The 19,363-nt window shown below is 41.9% G+C and overlaps 2 protein-coding genes across 2 annotated transcripts in view; one reads left to right on the top strand and one right to left on the bottom strand.

Moving 5' to 3' along the window:
• Nucleotides 1-9,403: 9,403 nt before the first annotated feature.
• On the bottom strand, nt 9,404-12,451 carry LOC310796517 (uncharacterized protein). The gene is made up of 5 exons (XM_083658716.1): nt 12,317-12,451; nt 11,575-11,781; nt 10,945-11,090; nt 10,346-10,695; nt 9,404-10,210 (listed from the first exon to the last, which is right to left on the bottom strand). Exons 1-5 carry the CDS (start codon nt 12,389-12,391, stop codon nt 9,807-9,809), a joined length of 1,182 nt encoding a protein of 393 aa, XP_083514842.1. The 5' UTR covers nt 12,392-12,451; the 3' UTR covers nt 9,404-9,806.
• A 616-nt stretch (nt 12,452-13,067) lies between these two features.
• The window catches only part of rtkn2 (rhotekin 2), a gene marked incomplete at its 3' end in the record, with an annotated part of 10,241 nt that continues 3,945 nt past the window's right edge, over nt 13,068-19,363 (top strand). Inside the window, exons 1-10 of the mRNA XM_083658162.1 lie at nt 13,068-13,225; nt 13,763-13,864; nt 15,631-15,833; nt 16,055-16,107; nt 16,306-16,359; nt 16,476-16,593; nt 16,843-17,043; nt 17,819-17,913; nt 18,366-18,472; nt 18,732-18,863. Of these exons, the coding sequence (XP_083514288.1) occupies nt 13,079-13,225; nt 13,763-13,864; nt 15,631-15,833; nt 16,055-16,107; nt 16,306-16,359; nt 16,476-16,593; nt 16,843-17,043; nt 17,819-17,913; nt 18,366-18,472; nt 18,732-18,863 (1,212 nt within the window). The 5' untranslated portion in view covers nt 13,068-13,078. The remainder of the gene's footprint in view (nt 13,226-13,762; nt 13,865-15,630; nt 15,834-16,054; nt 16,108-16,305; nt 16,360-16,475; nt 16,594-16,842; nt 17,044-17,818; nt 17,914-18,365; nt 18,473-18,731; nt 18,864-19,363) is intronic.

Raw genomic sequence — 19,363 nt, 5'->3', positions numbered from 1 at the left:
TGAGTGTATGTGTGTGTGTGTGTGTGTGTGTGTGTGTGTGTGTGTGTGTGTGTGTGTGTGTGTGTGTGTGCGTGTGTGTTAGGGGTGTCAAAAATAATCGATTATAAGATGCATTGCGATGCGGACGTGCACGATTCTGCATCGATTCACGAATGTCAAAAATCGATTATTAAAAAAACAAAAAGGTTTTCTTTTTTTCTTCTTTAAAAAAAAATAATCGAATAAAATATAATGGAAGTACATGCATTTGTTTATTTTAATTATGGATCATAATACAATGCAACTCCAAATGCACTTTTATTTTAAAAGTAGCCACACAGTGAGAAAAAAGAAAGTGAGGAAAAATAAATCATGTATTGGGGAAAAAAAGTAATGCATCGATTTAAGATGCATCGAGATGCTTCGATAATCATTTTATAATCGAATCGTAGCCCTCTGAATCGTAATCAAATCGAATCGTGAGGCCAGTGAAGATTCACAGCCCCAATGTGTGTGTCTGTCCGTGCGTGTGCGTGTGTGTGTGCGTGTGTGTGCGTGTGTTGTCGTCTTGCTAGGATTACACCGTGTAATGATGTTTGAGTGCGCATGTTCGTGTGTGTGTGTGACTGTCCCTTTAAAATGTACAGCAACTGACTGTAGTTTTCATGTGAAGAGCCTAAACCGCAAAGTTCGATATCGCATGCACGAACACACACACACACACACACACACACACACACACACACACACACACACACACACACACACACACACACACACACACACACACACACACACACACACATCTCATTCTTATTATAGGAAGGATAAGTGGGATAAAATGGGTCACGGCCGGGTCCCCACAACAACACCAGTACCAGTGTGTTGGTGAATGTGGGTTTGGGAGGTGTGACAGCTTAGTGTCCTAAATCTGAGTCTTGGATGGAAAAATGTAAGAAAAAACATACCTTTCCGCTATTGAACGCTACATTTTGAATAGTGTGCGTTTTAAGGTGCCGAATAAAATCAATACTCACACTCATTTCATCTCTTATGAAAGGATCACAGCAGCGTGCAGGGAGTCAGGGAGACAATCCATCATTGGGGTGTCATTGTCATTAATATACTACATGAGGTCTGCAGAAAATGGAGTGCGCGTGCGTGCGTGTGTAGTAGTATGTGTGTGTATGTGTATGTGTGTGTATGGCTTTACATGTGTCAGCGTGTGCGTGAGTGTATGTGCAGTCGTGCACACGCTTCGCTTATAGCCTACATGCAGCATATGGAAAAGCAAAGTGTGGGCTGCGGCAGCAGAAAAGAGCATATGGTGCTGAGAGCTCCACCACACGCATCACATGAGAGGAACAACAAACACCTCCGTTGAGCCAGCATCCACCCTGCCTGCCCCATTGTTATTACACTATAACAACACAACACAGCACTGACCTTTAGACACCACTGACCTTAAGACACAAAGCCACCACATGCTCACTCTCAGTGACCCCCTGGCATGACCCCCATGACCTACAGACCTACAGACCTACAGACGGAGAAAAAGAACACTTGAGGGATGTCTACTGTTTAGTTTGCTGTTTATATATATATATATATATATATATATATTAGGGCTGCACGATTCATCGTATTTTCATCGCCATCGCGATATGAAAATGCGCGATGAACACATCGCAAAAGTCACGTGTTATCGCAATAAAAAAAAAAAAAAAAAATTTTTACAGTGCACCTGAACGCAACATGCAAGATACCGGCTGAATAAGTGTCCAAATGTTCATGTCATTCTGGCCAATACTCCACTTCTGTTATAACATTTCAGTCTGGAATATCTTTCAATAATCGTTATGACTAAAAGGCTAAAAGTAATCTCATGTGTAAGAAATGACTGTTCTACATTGAAGTAAAAATGTAAATAATTAACTTGTTGGTTTTGGATTTTTTTTTAGCTTCAAGAGTGCATTTTTGTTCGTATGACCCTCAACACAGGCTTTGAGAATCCCGTGCCACTTACTGATACGTATGCTTAAATTAACACTCATATTGCAAAAATGAATTTAGGCCCTCACTGTAATACTTCAGAAGTTGAATTTGAAGTTCAGCATTAACACATTTGTCATTTTCTGTCTTAGATACCTTTCTGTGATATTGCAATATAAAACTACATAATTGAGAATCGATTCTAGATTCTGGAATCGAGAATCGTTGGAATTGAGAATCGATTCTGGAATCGGATCGTGACCCCAGGAATCGGAATCGGATCGGATCGTGGCTTAGCCGGGTCGGAGCACCCCTACCCATTAATATTTTTGTTTATAGCATTTTTTTATTTATCGCAGGTCATATCGTCATCGCAATATTGAACAGTGTTATCGCACATCGCAGCTTTTCCTCATATCGTGGAGCCCTAATATATATATATATACTGTATATATATATATATATACACACACACATACCCTCAGCTGTCTCTGAGGAAGAAAATATATTCTTTTTGTGAAGGCCAATAGGGGAAAACCAGCACTATGGGGGGTAGGGCTGTGAATCTTCACTGGCCTCACGATTCGATTTGATTACGATTCAGAGGGCTACGATTCGATTCGATTACGATTATCGATGCATCTCGATGCATCTTAAATCGATACATCACTATTTTTCCCCAATACATGATTTATTTTTTCTCACTTTCTTTTTTCTCACTGTGTGGCTACTTTTAAAATAAAAGTGCATTTGGAATTGCATTGTATTATGATCCATAATTAAAATAAACAACTGCATGTACTTCCATTATATTTTATTTGATTATAAAAATAAAAATAAAGCGATTTTTGACATTTGTGAATCGATGCAGAATCGTGCACGTCCGCATCGCGATGCATCTTATAATCGATTATTTTTGACACCCCTAATGGGGGGGATGCTCTTGTGCAGATATGGAATAAAACACACAGTTTATTAATAATCCCAAAGAATGAATGGCACAGCTGCCCTAAGGGGGGCACTGTCCGTCTCCGCATGTGTGGATCATTTTTGCACATCATGTGCACAATTGCTCTGAAAAATCATATTGAAACGTTTTGAAACAGTCATTTCAGGAGATATAGTTTCTTCAATGGGGCCTGGCTGGGAGGCTGGCACCTGACAAATCTAAGTGATAATCTGATACAAGAAAGATCAGACTTCGATGAACCGCAAAGTGTAACACAAGAAACAAAAATGGCGTTTTAGCCCTCCTGTGTCAAACCTTAGTTATTACACCCTAAAGTCGTTGAGAGTTGAGACATCAGCAGTGATGTCATATTAAATCGTCATGTCATGTTAAAATGAAACTAAGACCTCCAGCTGGTTATCATCATAAGACATTACAACCACCTTTATAAGCAAAAATCACTTATGGTCAGAAAAACACACATGTCCCCCCCCCCCTCATAAGACTCTTATCTTTACACAGGTGACATCAGTTTGATCATATTTAGGATATACTATCAATTTTAGGTCCTAAAGAATGATGTCTATAAACATGAGTAAACAGTTCCTACCAGTAAAAAGGTGGCCAAACTGGGTTACTGCATCCTCAAATCAAGCTGTTTCATGCATGAAATTAAATAATGATCTCATCCACCTGCCGAGGTGCACATCAGCCAATCAGAGGTAAGTGTGCTCATCACATGACGAGCGACTCGTGGCTCTGGAACAGTAACATTAGTGTTTGGCCACGTTGAGGATGGCACCTACATTTATGCTGCCACAGCAGCAGATAAAAATAGTGAACTCTCTCACACTGAAATCCACACTGGCACTTAGGAGGAGGGGAAACATGTTAGCATAACAAGACGTTAGCTTAACAAGACAATCAGGGGGGGGGGGGCGAAGAGGAAAAGAATCAGATATAAGATCAATATGCACAGTGGAAACAAAGTGAAAATAGTGGAAAGTCAACGGGGGGATAAGTTACACCCCGAAACACATGTGAAGGTCATTCTGTATGATATCATATTTTGAGAGGTTGGACATGGAAAAAACACAGATTTGTGGATAGACACACCCATGATGTTCCATAACAAGGGAGAGGCAGATGATGACGATGTTGACGGGTTGCGTCTCCTTTTTGCTTCTCGTTTTGTGCTCTTCCTGTCTCTGTCTCCTCTATCTGTCTGTCTCTGTCAACCTCTCTGTCTCCTCTATCTGTCTGTCTCTGTCAACCTCTCTGTCTGTCTCCTCTATCTGTCTCCTCTGTCTGTCTCTGTCTCCTCTATCTGTCTGTCTCTGTCTCCTCTGTCTGTCTCTGTCTCCTCTGTCTGTCTCTGTCTCCTCTATCTGTCTGTCTCTGTCTCCTCTGTCTGTCTCTGTCAACCTCTCTGTCTGTCTCCTCTGTCTGTCTCTGTCAACCTCTCTGTCTGTCTCCTCTATCTGTCTCCTCTGTCTGTCTCTGTCTCCTCTATCTGTCTGTCTCTGTCTCCTCTGTCTGTCTCTGTCTCCTCTGTCTGTCTCTGTCTCCTCTATCTGTCTGTCTCTGTCAACCTCTCTGTCTGTCTCTGCTTTTTGCTTCAAACAGGCTCTTTACTAGGCAAAGCCTTAACTCTCAGTCATAACCCTTTTCAATGTTTCTGCTCTGATAGATTACAGTAGTGAGATTCAACCCTATTTTTAGCCACAAATGTCCCCTGGTACAACAACATAGGAACTTAGGAAAACATCTAACCTCAACACAGAATAGAATAGAATAGAATAGAATAGAATAGAATAGAATAGAATAGAATAGAATAGAATAGAACTGAGTCAGAGTCCGAGTGAGTTTCAAAGTAGGTTCTTCTCAGTCACAAACAACACTCTCTGGTCACTGAAGTAAAGCTAACACACTTCCTAAGCTTCCTACTATACACAATGGCCAAGGGCAGGCCGCCCACAAGAAATCCCCAGGAGAAAATAGGTTGTTATTATTATTGGAGGAAACCTCCCTATATATATAAACCTCGCCTAGCTACTACTGTAAAGGTTAGGCTCCCATTTATGATGCTAAACACAGAGTGCTTAAAAGTAATTAAAGCCAGAGAGGATAGGAAAGTAAACTGATTTAGTACTTACAGTGTCCTTTCTTAAAACTGATCATCAGCAGGGACGACTGATGAGTTTGGACATAACCAGTAAACTATGATGAGTGTTGGGACTCCCTGTGTTCCCCTCTGCTCTGTAGCTGTGTTAGAGGGCTTGGGGTGGAGCATGGAGGTTAGTTGGGATATTTGCTGCTGCGCACTTTCCTCTCCAAGAGTGCGGCACCAACCAACCGCCCTGTGACACTGACACAGATTTTAAAAATGCAACCGCCGGTAGGGCCAGCCGCCCTGCCAACAGCCACATTTACAGCAGGAGAAAGGAAGCAGGGAGAGAGAGAGAGAGAGAGAAAGGAGGGAGAGAGAGGGAGATGGAATAGGAAAGGAAAGGAGAAAAGCTGGACTGCATGATAGTATCTGCTGCACATTCTATGGCTCAAACCCAAAAAAACTTTGAATTCTTAGAGCCGAAGGAGGAGGAGGAGACAAACACAACTGATGTGTAGCCTATGGCGATCCAGCTTTCCAAGAACCCATCAGGGTCCCACACCAAACTAGAACAACCCACTCTAAACCTACTAGAGCAGCAATGTGTGCCAGTCTTTATACTGCTATCTGGCGTTTACACTTCAACAAGGAACATAAATAAGGCGTGAATAAAACACATTTATGCCATTGCTCCAGAATGGGAATGTCCAATCCAAATGTTTTCAACACAGATGTGTGGTGGTTAACTTGGATGACACATTGCCCCATCTGCACCTCCAACATCATGTGTGGACTAAGTTTACAACATGCATTGCTTGATAATTGCACGCATTTGAATTTTGCACAGAGCACAGTCTCGCCTAAGGGCTTAATTAATTCATGGATTCAAATAAAGGGCATCTTAACTGAAATCGTATTCGTGCACGGCGAGATAAACCGACGTTCAAACGATGCATTTTACAGCTTAGCTTTACTTCCCAAAGTTACACATCTCATGTGATGATGATGACAGCAAAATCCAACTGAACACAAAGAAGAACGGATGCGATGTAGGCCAGCTACATCTGCCGTCCGAAAACAAAGCCCCCACACAGAAGAGAGGGGGGGGGGGGGGGGTCCTACTAGCACTAACACACTGCAGCGACATATTCACTACTCATAATAATAAATAATATAACCTTCAGACAAATAGACTCCAGCTATCAATCAGCATCCCGAGGCGAATGGGTTGCAAATGAGATAAACAACAAAGCATTCAATTCAATGCGACCGGTTTGACTGATGTGCATCCTGTCTGGATCTGGATAGCCTGATCGGTGTGGCTACATGAGGATTATACTCCCTACTGTATATTAGCAAAACACAGAGCGATAACAACAGAAACGATCGCAGTCAGCTTCAGTAACCGGTGTTGGAAAAAAGAGGTAATAAAAGTGTCTGTGTCGCTTTTACAAATAAAGGCGGAGTGGAGCTAGTCTGTCATGTGCAGCTCGGTCTGTCTGTGTCTATATTAGCCAACGGGGTGGCGGTCCAGGGCTGTTTATCCTTTACAAGCAGCGGGCGTTTACAGACAGACCGTGGCGTGTCTATTTGTATACATCCATTTTAACTCGTACGTCGTTCATGCGAGAAGCTCCAAAAAGCTGTCGAGTCACGTCTTTATCCCGCTTATCGCATAATATGTCTGCTGCAGCCCAAAGTGAAATCAATAGATGGAGAACAGAAAGGCAGAAAAGCGACCCTGTCCTTTCACCCCTAGCTTGCCTTGGCTGTAAACTTAAAGAGTGGGTTTGTAACGCCCCAGCTCCATTTAGCTGTTTACTAACAAGAAATGTAGTTCACATGTATTCCTCACTTACCCTTTTCTTTGCTATGTGTTGTTATTGAAGCGGAATGGAGCCCTGTCCTGCCTGCAGCTCTGTCTGTCGGCCCTGCTCCCTGGGTTGCTCAGCAATAACGCTATTCCTTTCAAATAGCGGAGAGTGAGTGCGCTCACATCCTGAAAAGAGCTGTCAAGCTAGCTGGAGTCATTCCAGCGATTTCCTGCCCGGACTTTCAAAATAATCGCCCCACCCCCTTTTTTTTTGGGTGAACAGGCTGCAACGTTTGTTGATGTTGAGCAATAACAAGTAGTAGTAGGTGGTAGTTCATGGAAATATGAAAATAGGATAGCCACCTCTTGTATCTAGGCAACCATCGTACACATATCTAATGAGCAAAGTCGGCCTGACAGCATTCATATTGGCACGGGTCCCGAGCAGAGGGTGACAGATTAATTAGGTCATTAGGGCCAACTAAATGGGCAAAAAAAATTGGCTAGTTAGTGCCCAAAATGAGTGAACACAGCTTCAGCACCATGGAGAGCTGCATTCGTTAGCTACTGATGGACCTGGGTGAAGTTGTGGAATCAGCCAGGGAAGTGCACGATGAAATCCTCAGGGGGGAGAGAGGAGAGGCCGCATGGCCACTCTATGAGTGAGGCCTGACTTAATGGTCAGTGATTGTGTGCTCCGATGGGTATCATGAATCACAAATACACATTTATTTTTGACATAGTAGCACAAAATGGAAAATAAAGAATGTTAAAGTCAGTGGAATCTGTAATAAATAGCCTACACCCCTCCCCCAAGTGTCCCTTTCACTCTACATTTATACAAGATGTGATCAGGAACTGACAGCGCTTCCAAAAATACACAAAATACCAGTCTGCTATCTTTTCCATTTTAACCCATATCACTGGCACAACTGAACGGGGCCTCGGTCCTGCAGTGTCAGGACAACTACATTTAGAATAATTAGTAGGCTATCACAGTAACTTACGGAGCCCTTAAAGTTCTGAAAGGTAATATTTATTTTGAGGATGCTAAAGTGTGCGCACACTTTAGTATAGTGTGCGCACACTATACTAAAGTGTGCGCACACTATACTAAAGTGTGCGCACGATTTAACTAAAACGTGCGCACACTTTAGTATAGTGTGCGCACACTATACTAAAGTGTGCGCACACTTTAGTATAGTGTGCGCACACTATACTAAAGTGTGCGCACACTATACTAAAGTGTGCGCACACTTTAGTATAGTGTGCGCACACTATACTAAAGTGTGCGCACGTTTTAGTTAAATCGTGCGCACACTTTAGTATAGTGTGCGCACACTTTAGTATAGTGTGCGCACACTATACTAAAGTGTGCGCACACTTTAGCATCCTCAAAATAAATATTACCTTTCAGAACTTTAAGGGCTCCGTAGAAACGCGTACGTTGTTGTTTGAAACAGGAATAAAAAAACCTCAAAAGGACATTGTTGAGTGCTGGCTCCTTCTCTACTGCTCTATTTCAAGTGATAAAACACAATCTGATCGCAATCTGATCACAGAAAATGCATGTTGGCGCCAGGTATAAATGGCCTCTGTGTGTGACAACTCAATCTGGAGAGGACAAGTTATGGTAAAAAGACTGCTTGGAATGCTGGAAATATAAATATATTTTTGACAAGATTATAAAGCACGATAATTACAAATAGCTGAGTGTCCTACAGATAACACAGCCAACACTCTCAGACAGGAAATTCAATTTCTCGTTCCTACACCCCCTCCCAAAAATTCGACATTTTAATTGTGAAGGCAGAGCCCGGATTTCCTGTGATCTTGTGGTCTGTCTCCGTCTAGCTTGACGCAGTTTATCCTCAGCGCCTGCGTCTACACTTCCAACTCGACCAGAAGTGGAGCCCAGTCAGCCAGGACCGGGTGGGCGGGTTTCCTGGACTCAGTGCTGGTCACGTTTCAGGGGCTGTTTTCCTTATCAGCGTAGCTGCGCAGCTTTTAGTGGAATACTGTAGTAGGCTAGTATGTGAGTCACTAGAACATCTTGTGAAAATCTGGCGACTAGCGCAGCTCATCTTAAAGATGCTCGGGGACTAGACTACCGCAGATAAGTTAATGGGGACGTTTGGAAAAACAGGCATCAATTAATTACATTGTTATAACTGAACACGTTTTTACCTGGATTGGACGTTCAAATGTTACATTTTCGTTATTTTACAGTTGCAATTGAGCCTTATTCAGAGTAGGCTATGCTACTGTCATTATGCATTCAATTTAAGTCACTGTAAAGAAAAAAAATAATTCAATCATCTACCATCAGAGCAGAACAGAATGTTCACAGTACACAATATTTATTGACAAAGATAGACACTGGACAGCAACAGAAGTGTAGCATAGAATTTACCTCATGGCTTAGCATCAATGTAATATTGAATGTTCATTACGTATGTATGTATGTTTTTGTTTCATTTCTTTCCTTGTGTCTGAGCCTGTCTTTTTGTTTTGTTTGTTTCTTTAAAAAAAAAAAAAAAAAAAAAAAAAAAATTACCTCATGGCTCATTGCACCTTTTATTCTCCTGTAACTCTATAGCTACTTCAATCCCACTGTGTACGTCATGGAAGTAATTATAACATTTTGGCAGAAATGCTCAAAGTAAATCTCTCATTTCCTCCTTCCAAAATTATCATTGAAGATGGTGTATGTAAAACACAAGCGTCCAACACTTAAATGTACAAAAAGTCATTCAGTCCTGTCGAACATATTTTTGCCATCCTTGAATTGAGACTATACCTAAGCTTTCGCTTGACTTTTGGGGGAGCAACTGACTCACAATTATAGGCATTTAACTATGTGCAAAAATAACAAGGGGAGTGGAGCGTTGCGTTGCACTGCATTTGAGAGACCGTTCTCTGGAAAGCATAGGAAGGGTACGTTCAGGTGCACTGCAGTTGCGCTAGTGATTACCAGAGAGCGATGTGTTCTCCGCTTCACCGAGAGATGTGTTTGCCTCTTCACATTTTTCTATGGAATGAGGAGGGGCACTTTTCCGCCGCTGCTGTTTTGAATACTCATGCTCCTTTCTTGAGCACTTTGGAGGTCGCCCGCGTTTCACTGCCGGTCTTTCCCCTAGCGGTGCCTTTCCTCTCGCCTTTGAAGACTGACGATTTTTAGATTTCACCTGTAGCACCTTACCAAAACTATGCAGAGCTAACTTGAGGGAGCTATCATTCATCTTGTTGTAGGTCTCCAGAAAGCTGCGAATCGGTGCTGTGAAGGTTTGGGGGTCCTCTTCCAGCTTATCTATGAGACTCCTGCCCAACTGCTTGATCATCTCCTCAAGGTGCTCTCCAGACGTGCCTTTAGGTAAAACACAAAACACCAATAAAATATAATCAAATGATTTTGGCTATTATTAAATCAACAGAACATAGAAAATTAGGTCAATGGAAAATACTGCCACATCAAGCTTGTATTAATCGTATTTCCACTGACCCGAGGTGCTAGATTTGGCGGTTGAAGGATCCTCATCCACGTTCTCCTCCTGAACATCGTCGTCCTGAGCACTGGCAGAACCAAATGGACAAACGGACAAATCGTCTGCAGCAATGTAGATGTAACTTTCCCCTCCGTGCTCCTGCACCTCATACTCGATCATATCCAGCGCAGACACAGAGGTGGAGGAGTGACCACTGTCAAAGTACGTCAGTATGTCCAGTTTTTCAAGGGTCTCCGCCAAGACGCCTCGCTTCTTCACAACATCATCGCACGACAGCGGGTGGTTGTGTTCATGTCTGAGACTGACGTTAAATAGGTAGCCGTCCTTAATATGAGGATCCCCAGACCTACATGAGAAAAGAGAATAATTCATCTGTAATCACAACGGTTCACAAACTTTCCCCGAGCATTAGAAACCATTCAGTGCTCAATATGTTCTAACTGTCAGTTGTGGCAACTCAAGTGTCATATTTTACGCAGTGGCGTGTTCAGACACCAGCAGCAAAGCAGCTGACGTTAACTGAATGGAGAAATTGGTGTGGAAAGAATGGTTGTCGGGGTCAGTCTGTGTGGTGGTTGAGATGCTGGTTCATTACCTTGACTTCCTGTCGTTGCTTAATGTTAGCCTTTTCAGGACCAAGAACATGGTGGCACGACATGATGTGTTTTTGGTCTTACTCTTTTTCACAACTTTTTCGTCACTTTTTTTGGGAAAGGTGTTGTATTGACACCTGAAGTCCACCTAAGGCACAAAAATAAAAACTTGTAATTAATGCACATTTAAACAAACGGGCTGCACACACTCCAGTTGTATTGGGGATATTGTGCACAGTGGATCTCCATAATCAAGCAGGCCACTTTATGCACTTATTGGGTTATTGTAGCCTAAATCACAAGCTATTACAATACTGGACTATGTTTACAAGGTCTTTTGTTAACCTGTTATTAATTAACATCTCAATTTTTATCAGTTTAGCTCATTATCAGGTCATGTTTATACTTTAACTAGTTATTTAGATAGGCTACGGTAAACTAAATAGGCTATACATCCTAGGCATCTTCATGGACACAACACTGTTTCAAATAGGCCGGATTCATCAAGAAAATGTGAATTAAATCTGGTTATATTATAACAAAACACTTGAAGCTATGTTGACTTAACGCTTGTAACCATCGGCCATCTTGTTGGTTGTGTTAGATTTAGCTTATTTGGGAAACAAACTTACCCTGTAGGCGTTGTAACGTCCCTTGTTTGGATATGATTTAGCCACCCTCCAAACCACCCAGGAGGAGGTTTGGAAATCTTGCAGCCATTTCCGAACCTCATCTTCTGAGGTAATTCTCAGTTTAATTTTGGCCTTAAACTGCCCCAGTGCCATCTCCTCATAGGAACACACCAAATGGTCATATCCCGCAGGTAATAGTTTCTCAATCTGAAGGAAAATAGCATTGTCATCATGAATGCCTAACGTTATACCTAGCATAACGTTAACTTTATAGTTAGATAGAGCAGGGATAGCATTAGCTTCTAAAACGCATTGACAATGCAAATATCAAAAATCACATCCATACAACTTCCGAATATATTTCCTGACTTTTACTAATGTAGTAGCCCAACACATTTGTATCTCAAATCTTTTAGAATTCCCTCATCAATATTTCTGTTTTCCATTATTAAAGAATGGCCCAGATCCCCCTAGCGCCACCTGGTGGCCCCCACTTTGAAAACCACTAGCATCCAGCTAACGTTCGCTAGCCTAACTTCAGCAGCTAGGCTAATAGTTTCTGAAAGAAAATATCATTTTCATACATGCCGTTTGATACGTCAGTATACGACACATGGACGTTAATGTTACCTAACGCTAGCGTAACCTTACAATTAGCCTCAGCGCGAGAGTCATCAGTCCTTCTGACTGATGAGTCTCGCGCTGCTGAGGCTACCTCAAAAACAAACTTATCGTTGCTGACCTCCAGAAGTGGACGTTCTCCTGTCCCCTCTTCCTTTACTGGCAACTTCCACTGGCAGTGTTGACACGGCGTCATCTTCAAAAAGTACCTCACGCTAATAAAAGCATAGCGAATTTGATTGAGAAAACATTTCCGTCGCCGTCCTAGGAAAAATGGCCGCGTTGCAGCATTTCACATGTTCACAACACACTGGGCGAGACTAGTTTGGTGAGAGAGAAAACCACACAAAGATTGAGATTTAAATGGTATTTCATGATTGCCCATATTTCAATGTCTGACTGTGGGTATTTTCAAATGCAGGCCGTTATATTCCCACCCCACCCCTAAAATAAGGGGAACAAAAACACTATATATCTTTTTTTTACACCCCCAAACATTCAAATTTTAAAATGGTTCAGTCCTGTCTGGACGACGCCAGATGACGCGCACCATCAGCAGGGGTGCACTCGGTTTACATCGCCGGAAGTACCGGAATTTTGATTCCATTTGCAGATTGGAGTAAAATGCTCGGTGCAGTAGCTCTCCTATCTAACCAAAGAAAGTGAAAAATATGCATATTTTGAATCATTCACTTTGTTTTGAGAGTTGAGTTGATCTTTTATTCATATTTTATATACATAATCTTATTCATTCATTCATTTCCATGCTTGGTCTTAGAGAAGCCCCGCCTCCGGCAGACGTGGTGTTCCGAATCGAGCGGCCCAGGCAGCGGGAGCGAGAGGCGTTGTAAGTGGAAGGTGGTGAAGCTGCTGCTGGCTCTGAATGGACAGAAACATGGAGGATCCGCGGGATGTTCAAACCTTCAGGCGGAACGCGAGCTGCAGATCGTCGGTGTCGGCCGGGTCCGCCCTGGCGATGGAGATCAAGAGGAAGAAAGTCCGCCAGAGCTCCGTCTTCCTGAAAGCCGAGGTAACGTTAAAGCCAGCCAGAGAGCAGCAAGTCAATCCTCCACACTGGTTGACAGCTATGAGGGGGGCGGGGGTACAAAGTGCAATAACATTTGTCTTTTCTAGCAATAACAGTATACTGCATTGTTTGCTGCCATTAAAGTAGTTAATAAAAGCACAATTTAGGTTAATATCAGATAATTAGTCAATAATAAATTGGATTTCCTAATGATCTCCCTCTCTCACTCCTCTCTCTCTCTCTCTCTCTCTCTCTCTCTCTCTCTCTCTCTCTCTCGCTCTCTCTCTCTCTCTCTCTCTCTCACACACACACACACACACACACACACACACACACACACACACACACACACACACACACATTCAGTTGCCTGGGAGTGGGACAATGGGCTAGCAATCTGATAGGGGAGTTGCCCCTCGCCTCTATTCAGTAACTGAAACTTGAACCATGTTTCCTCTGCACTTGTTTGAATGTCGCTACGTTGCCCTGCTGCATGTCCAAATAATGTCACTGTCTTTGCTCAAACTAATGTCCTTGCAGGCCAAAAGCATGAGAAGATGCCCAAGTCTTCTGAATGACACGCTGCAGATAGTAGAGGATATGAATTTGTTGTACATACGACAGATTTCTAAGAAACTACAGGTAGACACACAGCAGCGGAGGAGAATGATGATGTCTGTCTCCTCAAAACAGAAATGCATGGACTGCTCACTATCATTTATAACTCACTGATACCTTCTGAATTCCACATTTCACATTTTAGTATGTTATGACTTCAGTCTTGTATCAACAACAGCGGCAACTATTTACCAGCTGTCTTTTTGTCCAGCTGATATCAGACTCAGACATCATCATCAGTCTCCCTTTAGGCCACACGTCTTTAGCTAGAATTACCATTTTACAGCTTTGCCCACAGTTTTGTTCTGTAGTCCTTCACAGCATCCATATTGCATGTGCTTACCGTATATAAGATCATGCACTCACTGTCAGTCATTGTACTCTTCTTCTCCCATCTAGCTCATGTTCCTCCTTATGAAGGCATCTGATCAGTGTGTTCTCCTCAGTCATGGCATGTCTACTACTAACATTATAATAATCAGTGTTTCACTTCATTCTCTCGCTGCAGGGATCATCATCAGACATGTCACCTCACCCTCTATCTCAAAAAGTTGCTCTTGAGTTTTTACAAGAAAACGTCTCCAAACCGAACCTCAAAGATTCTCTGTAACATTTTCAAACATCATACATCATCATCAAATTAATTGCCGTACCAACTGTAAACAAAAGAGAGCATGGTTGAGATGATTGGTCGCCTTGTTCTCGTGCCAGTGGGATCATTACTGCTCGTGTTTCTCAAAGCTAAGAGCACATTTCCCATACACCCTGTTAAACTCTCATGAAGCCCATAAACGTCTCATAAACGTTGTGTTGCAAAGTCTTGCTGCTTGTCCTCCTCCTCCCTGTCCTTGGCATCGTCTTTGTGCATTTGTTTTCTCTTCCAAATGACCGAAGAGGCAAAACATGTTTCAAAAGACTTTTTTTATTTGAAATTGTTTATTGACCTTTCAGCAGTTTCAATAGGTTCATAAAGACATTTATTTGTTATTTTGTCGTTACAATAAAACTAGAGCTGCAACGATTAATCGATTAGTCGATCGACAGAAAATTCATCGACAACTATTTTGATAATCGATTAATCGTTTTGAGTAATTTTTTAAGAAAAAAACTATCTGATTCGAGCTTCTTAAATGTGAATATTTTCTGGTCTCTTTACTCCTGTATGACAATAAACTAAATATCTTTGGGTTGTGGACAAAACAAGACATTAGAGGATGTCATCTTGGGCTTTGGGAAACACTGACCGAATTTTCCCCCACCATTTTCTGACATTTTATAGACCAAACAACTCATCGAGAAAATAATCGACAGATTAATCGATAATGAAAATAATCGTTAGTTGCAGCCCTAAAAGCAAGACAGCACATCCCCCCCAAAAACACACGCGCGCGCGCGCAATGTAACAGTGTAGAAGTAGGTAGGGGTTGTCAATCTTCTCAGTGATGGTCTCGTTTGTTTACCATAATTACAATAATGTTTCAACAATTCAAACTTAATTACTTAATTGATCTTAATATTCTAGATGCCGCACCTTTAAACAGTGAAGGGATTTTTGTGGCCATTAACGACATTCAAGGGCAACTTCAATCTAATGACACTTTAAAACCACCAACAGGTTGGCGCCACCCATCATGTCCGTCATACCACTTGTGTTATGATATATTCATATTTGATGGGAAAACGCTTTTCAAAGCGTTGTAGCAAATCCTAGTTTTTAGAGCTTTTTTAGATGGATCGAGTCAATCGTGTGTGTGTTTGTGTGTTATGTTGTGTCTCACCCCAAAAAAAAGGACACCAACATCCAGGAGAAGCTGGACTTTGAGATGCGAATGCGTGACGGGGCCTACAAGCTGCTGCTAGCCTGCACCAAGAGAGAACAGGTCCTCAACACCTCCAAGAACCTGCTGACCTGCAACACCAGGATCAAGGCTTACCTCACACAGCTGCAGAAGAAGAAGGAGGAGCAGAATATGATGATGGGAGGAGCCAGGAGGTAAGGAGGAGGATGGTTACTGTTCCCAGGCCTGGATACGTAGGGGGAATCAATTTGGTCATTTCAAGGTCTTGAAAAAGTTCTGAAGTTGCACAAAATGTCTGAAAATAAATAAAAAAAACAGAACTTATACTGCACTTTATATCTCAGACTCATTTTCACATATTGAGACCTTGAAGTGTTGTTTTGATACAGAGGCTAAATTCATACTTTAATTCCAGAGTTTCAGATTCAGAGGAGCGTGTGCCCTGTAGTGGGAAAGTTGCAATTTGTGGTAAGTTTGTTCTCACTTTGTCCAAAAATCATTCAGTACTTGACACCTACTCTTACAAAATTATACATAGCACAAACTTGAGACTTTTTTTTAATACTCAAAATGGATATTGCATTTTGGAAACAAATTATTAATTTATTGTTATGTAATAGTGCTGTTATTGAAATAGTTTTTTCCTTGTTTCTTCTGCTGATGTAGGGCTGCGTATTCCTTTGATGTGGAAGGATTCAGACCACTTTAACAACAGAGGCAGTGAGTTGATCTTGTTGTGTTTTTGCGCCTCACCTCATGTTACATTGAGGATGCTGCTTGCTGTATTGCGTCGTAGTCGTAGATGCACTGGCTGAGACATCCCCTGTGTGTGTTAGGCTCTCGTCGCGTGGCGCTCTTCTGCCTGATGCGGGTCGGCTCCGAGGTGTTCGACACAGAGATGGTGGTGGTGGACAGATCGGTCACGGACATCTGCTTTGAGGGAGTCACCATCTTGTAAGTATTAATTGTATGTACAATAGACAGTAATATACTTGAAAATGGGCCTGTTTGTGTGGAGTTTTGTCGACAAATTTACCTGGAGAAAGATTCTTCTACTGTAAACACAATTTGTATTTGAATGAAGGCTTTGACCATTTCTGCTGTTACTGCCCATAATTGGTGTGCAATGAAAGCTTATTATTGTATGATTCATGATTTATTTTTTTAGTGCCAATTTAAATGTCTCTCTCCACTCACTCACAGCAATGAGGCAGTTCCTCAGTTTGAGCTGAAGGTGGAGCTCTGGAGCTGTGCTCTGGAGGAAGAGATCACGCTGGTGAACACGCCAAAGAAACTGGCCAAGAAGCTGCGCAGCTCCTTCGGAAAAGCCAGCGGGAAGAAGCTCTGCCCTCTGCTGGACACTCCAGACCCTGACACCTTCCTGCAGCGCAACCCAATACCCTCGTATGTAGTGTTATTGCACTGTAAAACCTTCTACAGACTCTTGGCTTCCTGGTTGATATTTTCACAGTTGGAAACCAAACTAACTTGATTATGACTTATTACTGGAGCAATAGCTGTAGCCGCCACCGGGGGATCACAAAACAGCTTTTCAACCAAATCACATCAAGAAAGCCAGGAAATAAGCGTTTGACTGATTGACGGATGTTGAAGGCTGATATTGATGTTTTGGACTGGGCGTCGTCAATAGCCGATATTTTGTGCTAATACTTTTGTGCCAGTATTCAATGTCTTTAAGGTGAACCATTTCCATGTTTGGAAAAACAAAATCGTGTTTACCACATTCTTGTCAGGCTGAAAAACCCTCAGCAGTTACTTAGACCATCATGAAACGGTCAAATGTTCCATTGAAACCCAGACGAATAACGACTCTTCTCAATGGAAGGAGAAACTCAGAGATACATTCAACCTTTGAATCAAGAATTAAGTTAACAATGAGATTCATAAAATATGCAAAGAAAAAAAAAATCACTGCAGGATTTGCAGGCCGTTTTCTGTACAGTAGCGTGGTCAAGGAGGAACCAATACATATTGGCTCAGTATATCAGTCTAACTTCAACATCAACTGTGTGTGTGTGTGTGTGTGTGTGTGTGTGTGTGTGTGTGTGTGTGTGTGTGTGTGTGTGTGTGTGTGTGTGTGTGTGTGTGTGTGTGTGTCTGTGTGTGTGTGTGTGTGTGTGTGTGTGTGTCCGTGTGTGTGTGTGTCTACCTCTCCCAGCGGAGCCAGGTACAGCTTGCTGGCCTACACCACCCTGTGTCTGCCTCAGGCTGAAGGCAGCTTCCAGTCTCACTCCCTCGTTGTCCTCCAAGACGGTAAGAGGCAGAAAAGCAGAAGAAGAAGTGTAATACATAGGGATGTAAAAAGGGATGCTTAGCGCCTGGTTTGATTTAGTAGCAGGTGAACAATACTCTATTTTCACAGCATTAGATTTAAAGTAAAGAATGAAACAAAGATACTTATAGGATAGAAGTTCAGCCTACGACTACTCTTCTTCCTTTGTGTGAACGATTCAATGGAGGTGTTCATTGGGTTTTTGTATTATTGTATTATTCCACAGTGTATATTGTGAGATTTTCTATTACAATTACATCATACATTACCAAGGAAGGTATATGACAGAAACGTATATCTGTTCTACAGTATGTATTTGTCTGTGAATATTGTTTGACGCTGTACTTTTGTATAATCTGAAAAAGATTGCTTCGTTTTCCCTTTTCCACACAAATCTGACAGTGTGCTTTATGGTGCGTTTTGACCTTCACAGCTGACTGGTCCTCCTGGCTTCCACTTTATGGCAACCTCTGCTGCCGGTTGGTGGCCCAGCCCGCCTGTATGACACAGACCATGATGAGCGGCTACCTGAGCCAGAAGGTATAGTATAGAGAGTATAGAGAGACTGCTTTTAGCATTAGCATAGCCCCAAAGTCGGCTCCTAGTCTCATTCACAAGTCATCCATCAAGTAGTCTACACAATACACATGTATGAAAAACTTACATTTACACATGCTGTCCTTAAATGAGTGATTAAAAGTATCAAGTAATTAAAATGTATAGAAATGGCTGAAAATACTGTTACTAGTTAAATAAATACAGTTAAAGGTTAAGGTTCTTGTGGTGTTTGGATCTTCAGCAGTGTGTGGAGGGAGTGTCCCGCTGCTGCAGTCTGTACTGTGTGCTGAGTGCCAGCTCTTTGTCCTGTTACTTCACACCTGAGGAAATCGATGCTAAAGTGGAGCCCACCATGAACATACCCATCAACAAGGTAAGACCAAACCCTAAATAACAGTTCAGTTAGTTTGTTTTAAAATAATAAGATAATAATAATTATCATATAATAATAATAATAATAATAATATCAACTATATGCATTGTGTTGTTTCAATCAGTCAAGTGTTGTCTGCTTGTTTTTATACTTCAGAAAGTGCTGACAAAAATTAAACAATGGAGAGAAAACAAACAGCAGTGACATTAGAATAAAAAAGTAATTGGCAGACTACAAAAAAAACATTACGTTACTAGTTATCTCAAAAAAGTAATCTGATTACTCATTACGCCAACACTGATCAACAAATTGATACTTTTCTCATTGAGGTCTTGTTTAAATCGGACATTTTGCTACTTTATTCTGTTTTTGCTACAATTTCAGCAATGTGCCTTTTAGTACAAGAGCTCATGTGGAACTTCAGTTGGTGTAACTGTCAATCTTGTCTTCAGGTTCTGTCAAGTTCTCTGTGCTCTTTCTGTAGGAGACGCGGGTTCAAG

The sequence above is a fragment of the Poromitra crassiceps genome (assembly GCF_964638095.1).
Source record: "Poromitra crassiceps genome assembly, chromosome: 22".
In the NCBI taxonomy this organism is placed as follows: Eukaryota; Metazoa; Chordata; class Actinopteri; order Beryciformes; family Melamphaidae; genus Poromitra; species Poromitra crassiceps.
Note: the sequence above shows the minus strand (reverse complement) of the source record. Positions and strands in the feature narration are given on the sequence as shown.

Coding starts and splice junctions, on each gene's coding strand:
- LOC310796517 (XM_083658716.1), bottom strand. CDS start 12,391: ATGACGCCGTGTCAACACTGCCAGTGGAAGTTGCCAGTAAAGGAAGAG. Junction 11,782..12,316: donor GAGAACGTCCACTTCTGGAG/GTCAGCAACGAT, acceptor ATTTTCCTTCAG/ATTGAGAAACTATTACCTGC. Junction 10,696..10,944: donor AGCAACGACAGGAAGTCAAG/GTAATGAACCAG, acceptor TTTCTCATGTAG/GTCTGGGGATCCTCATATTA.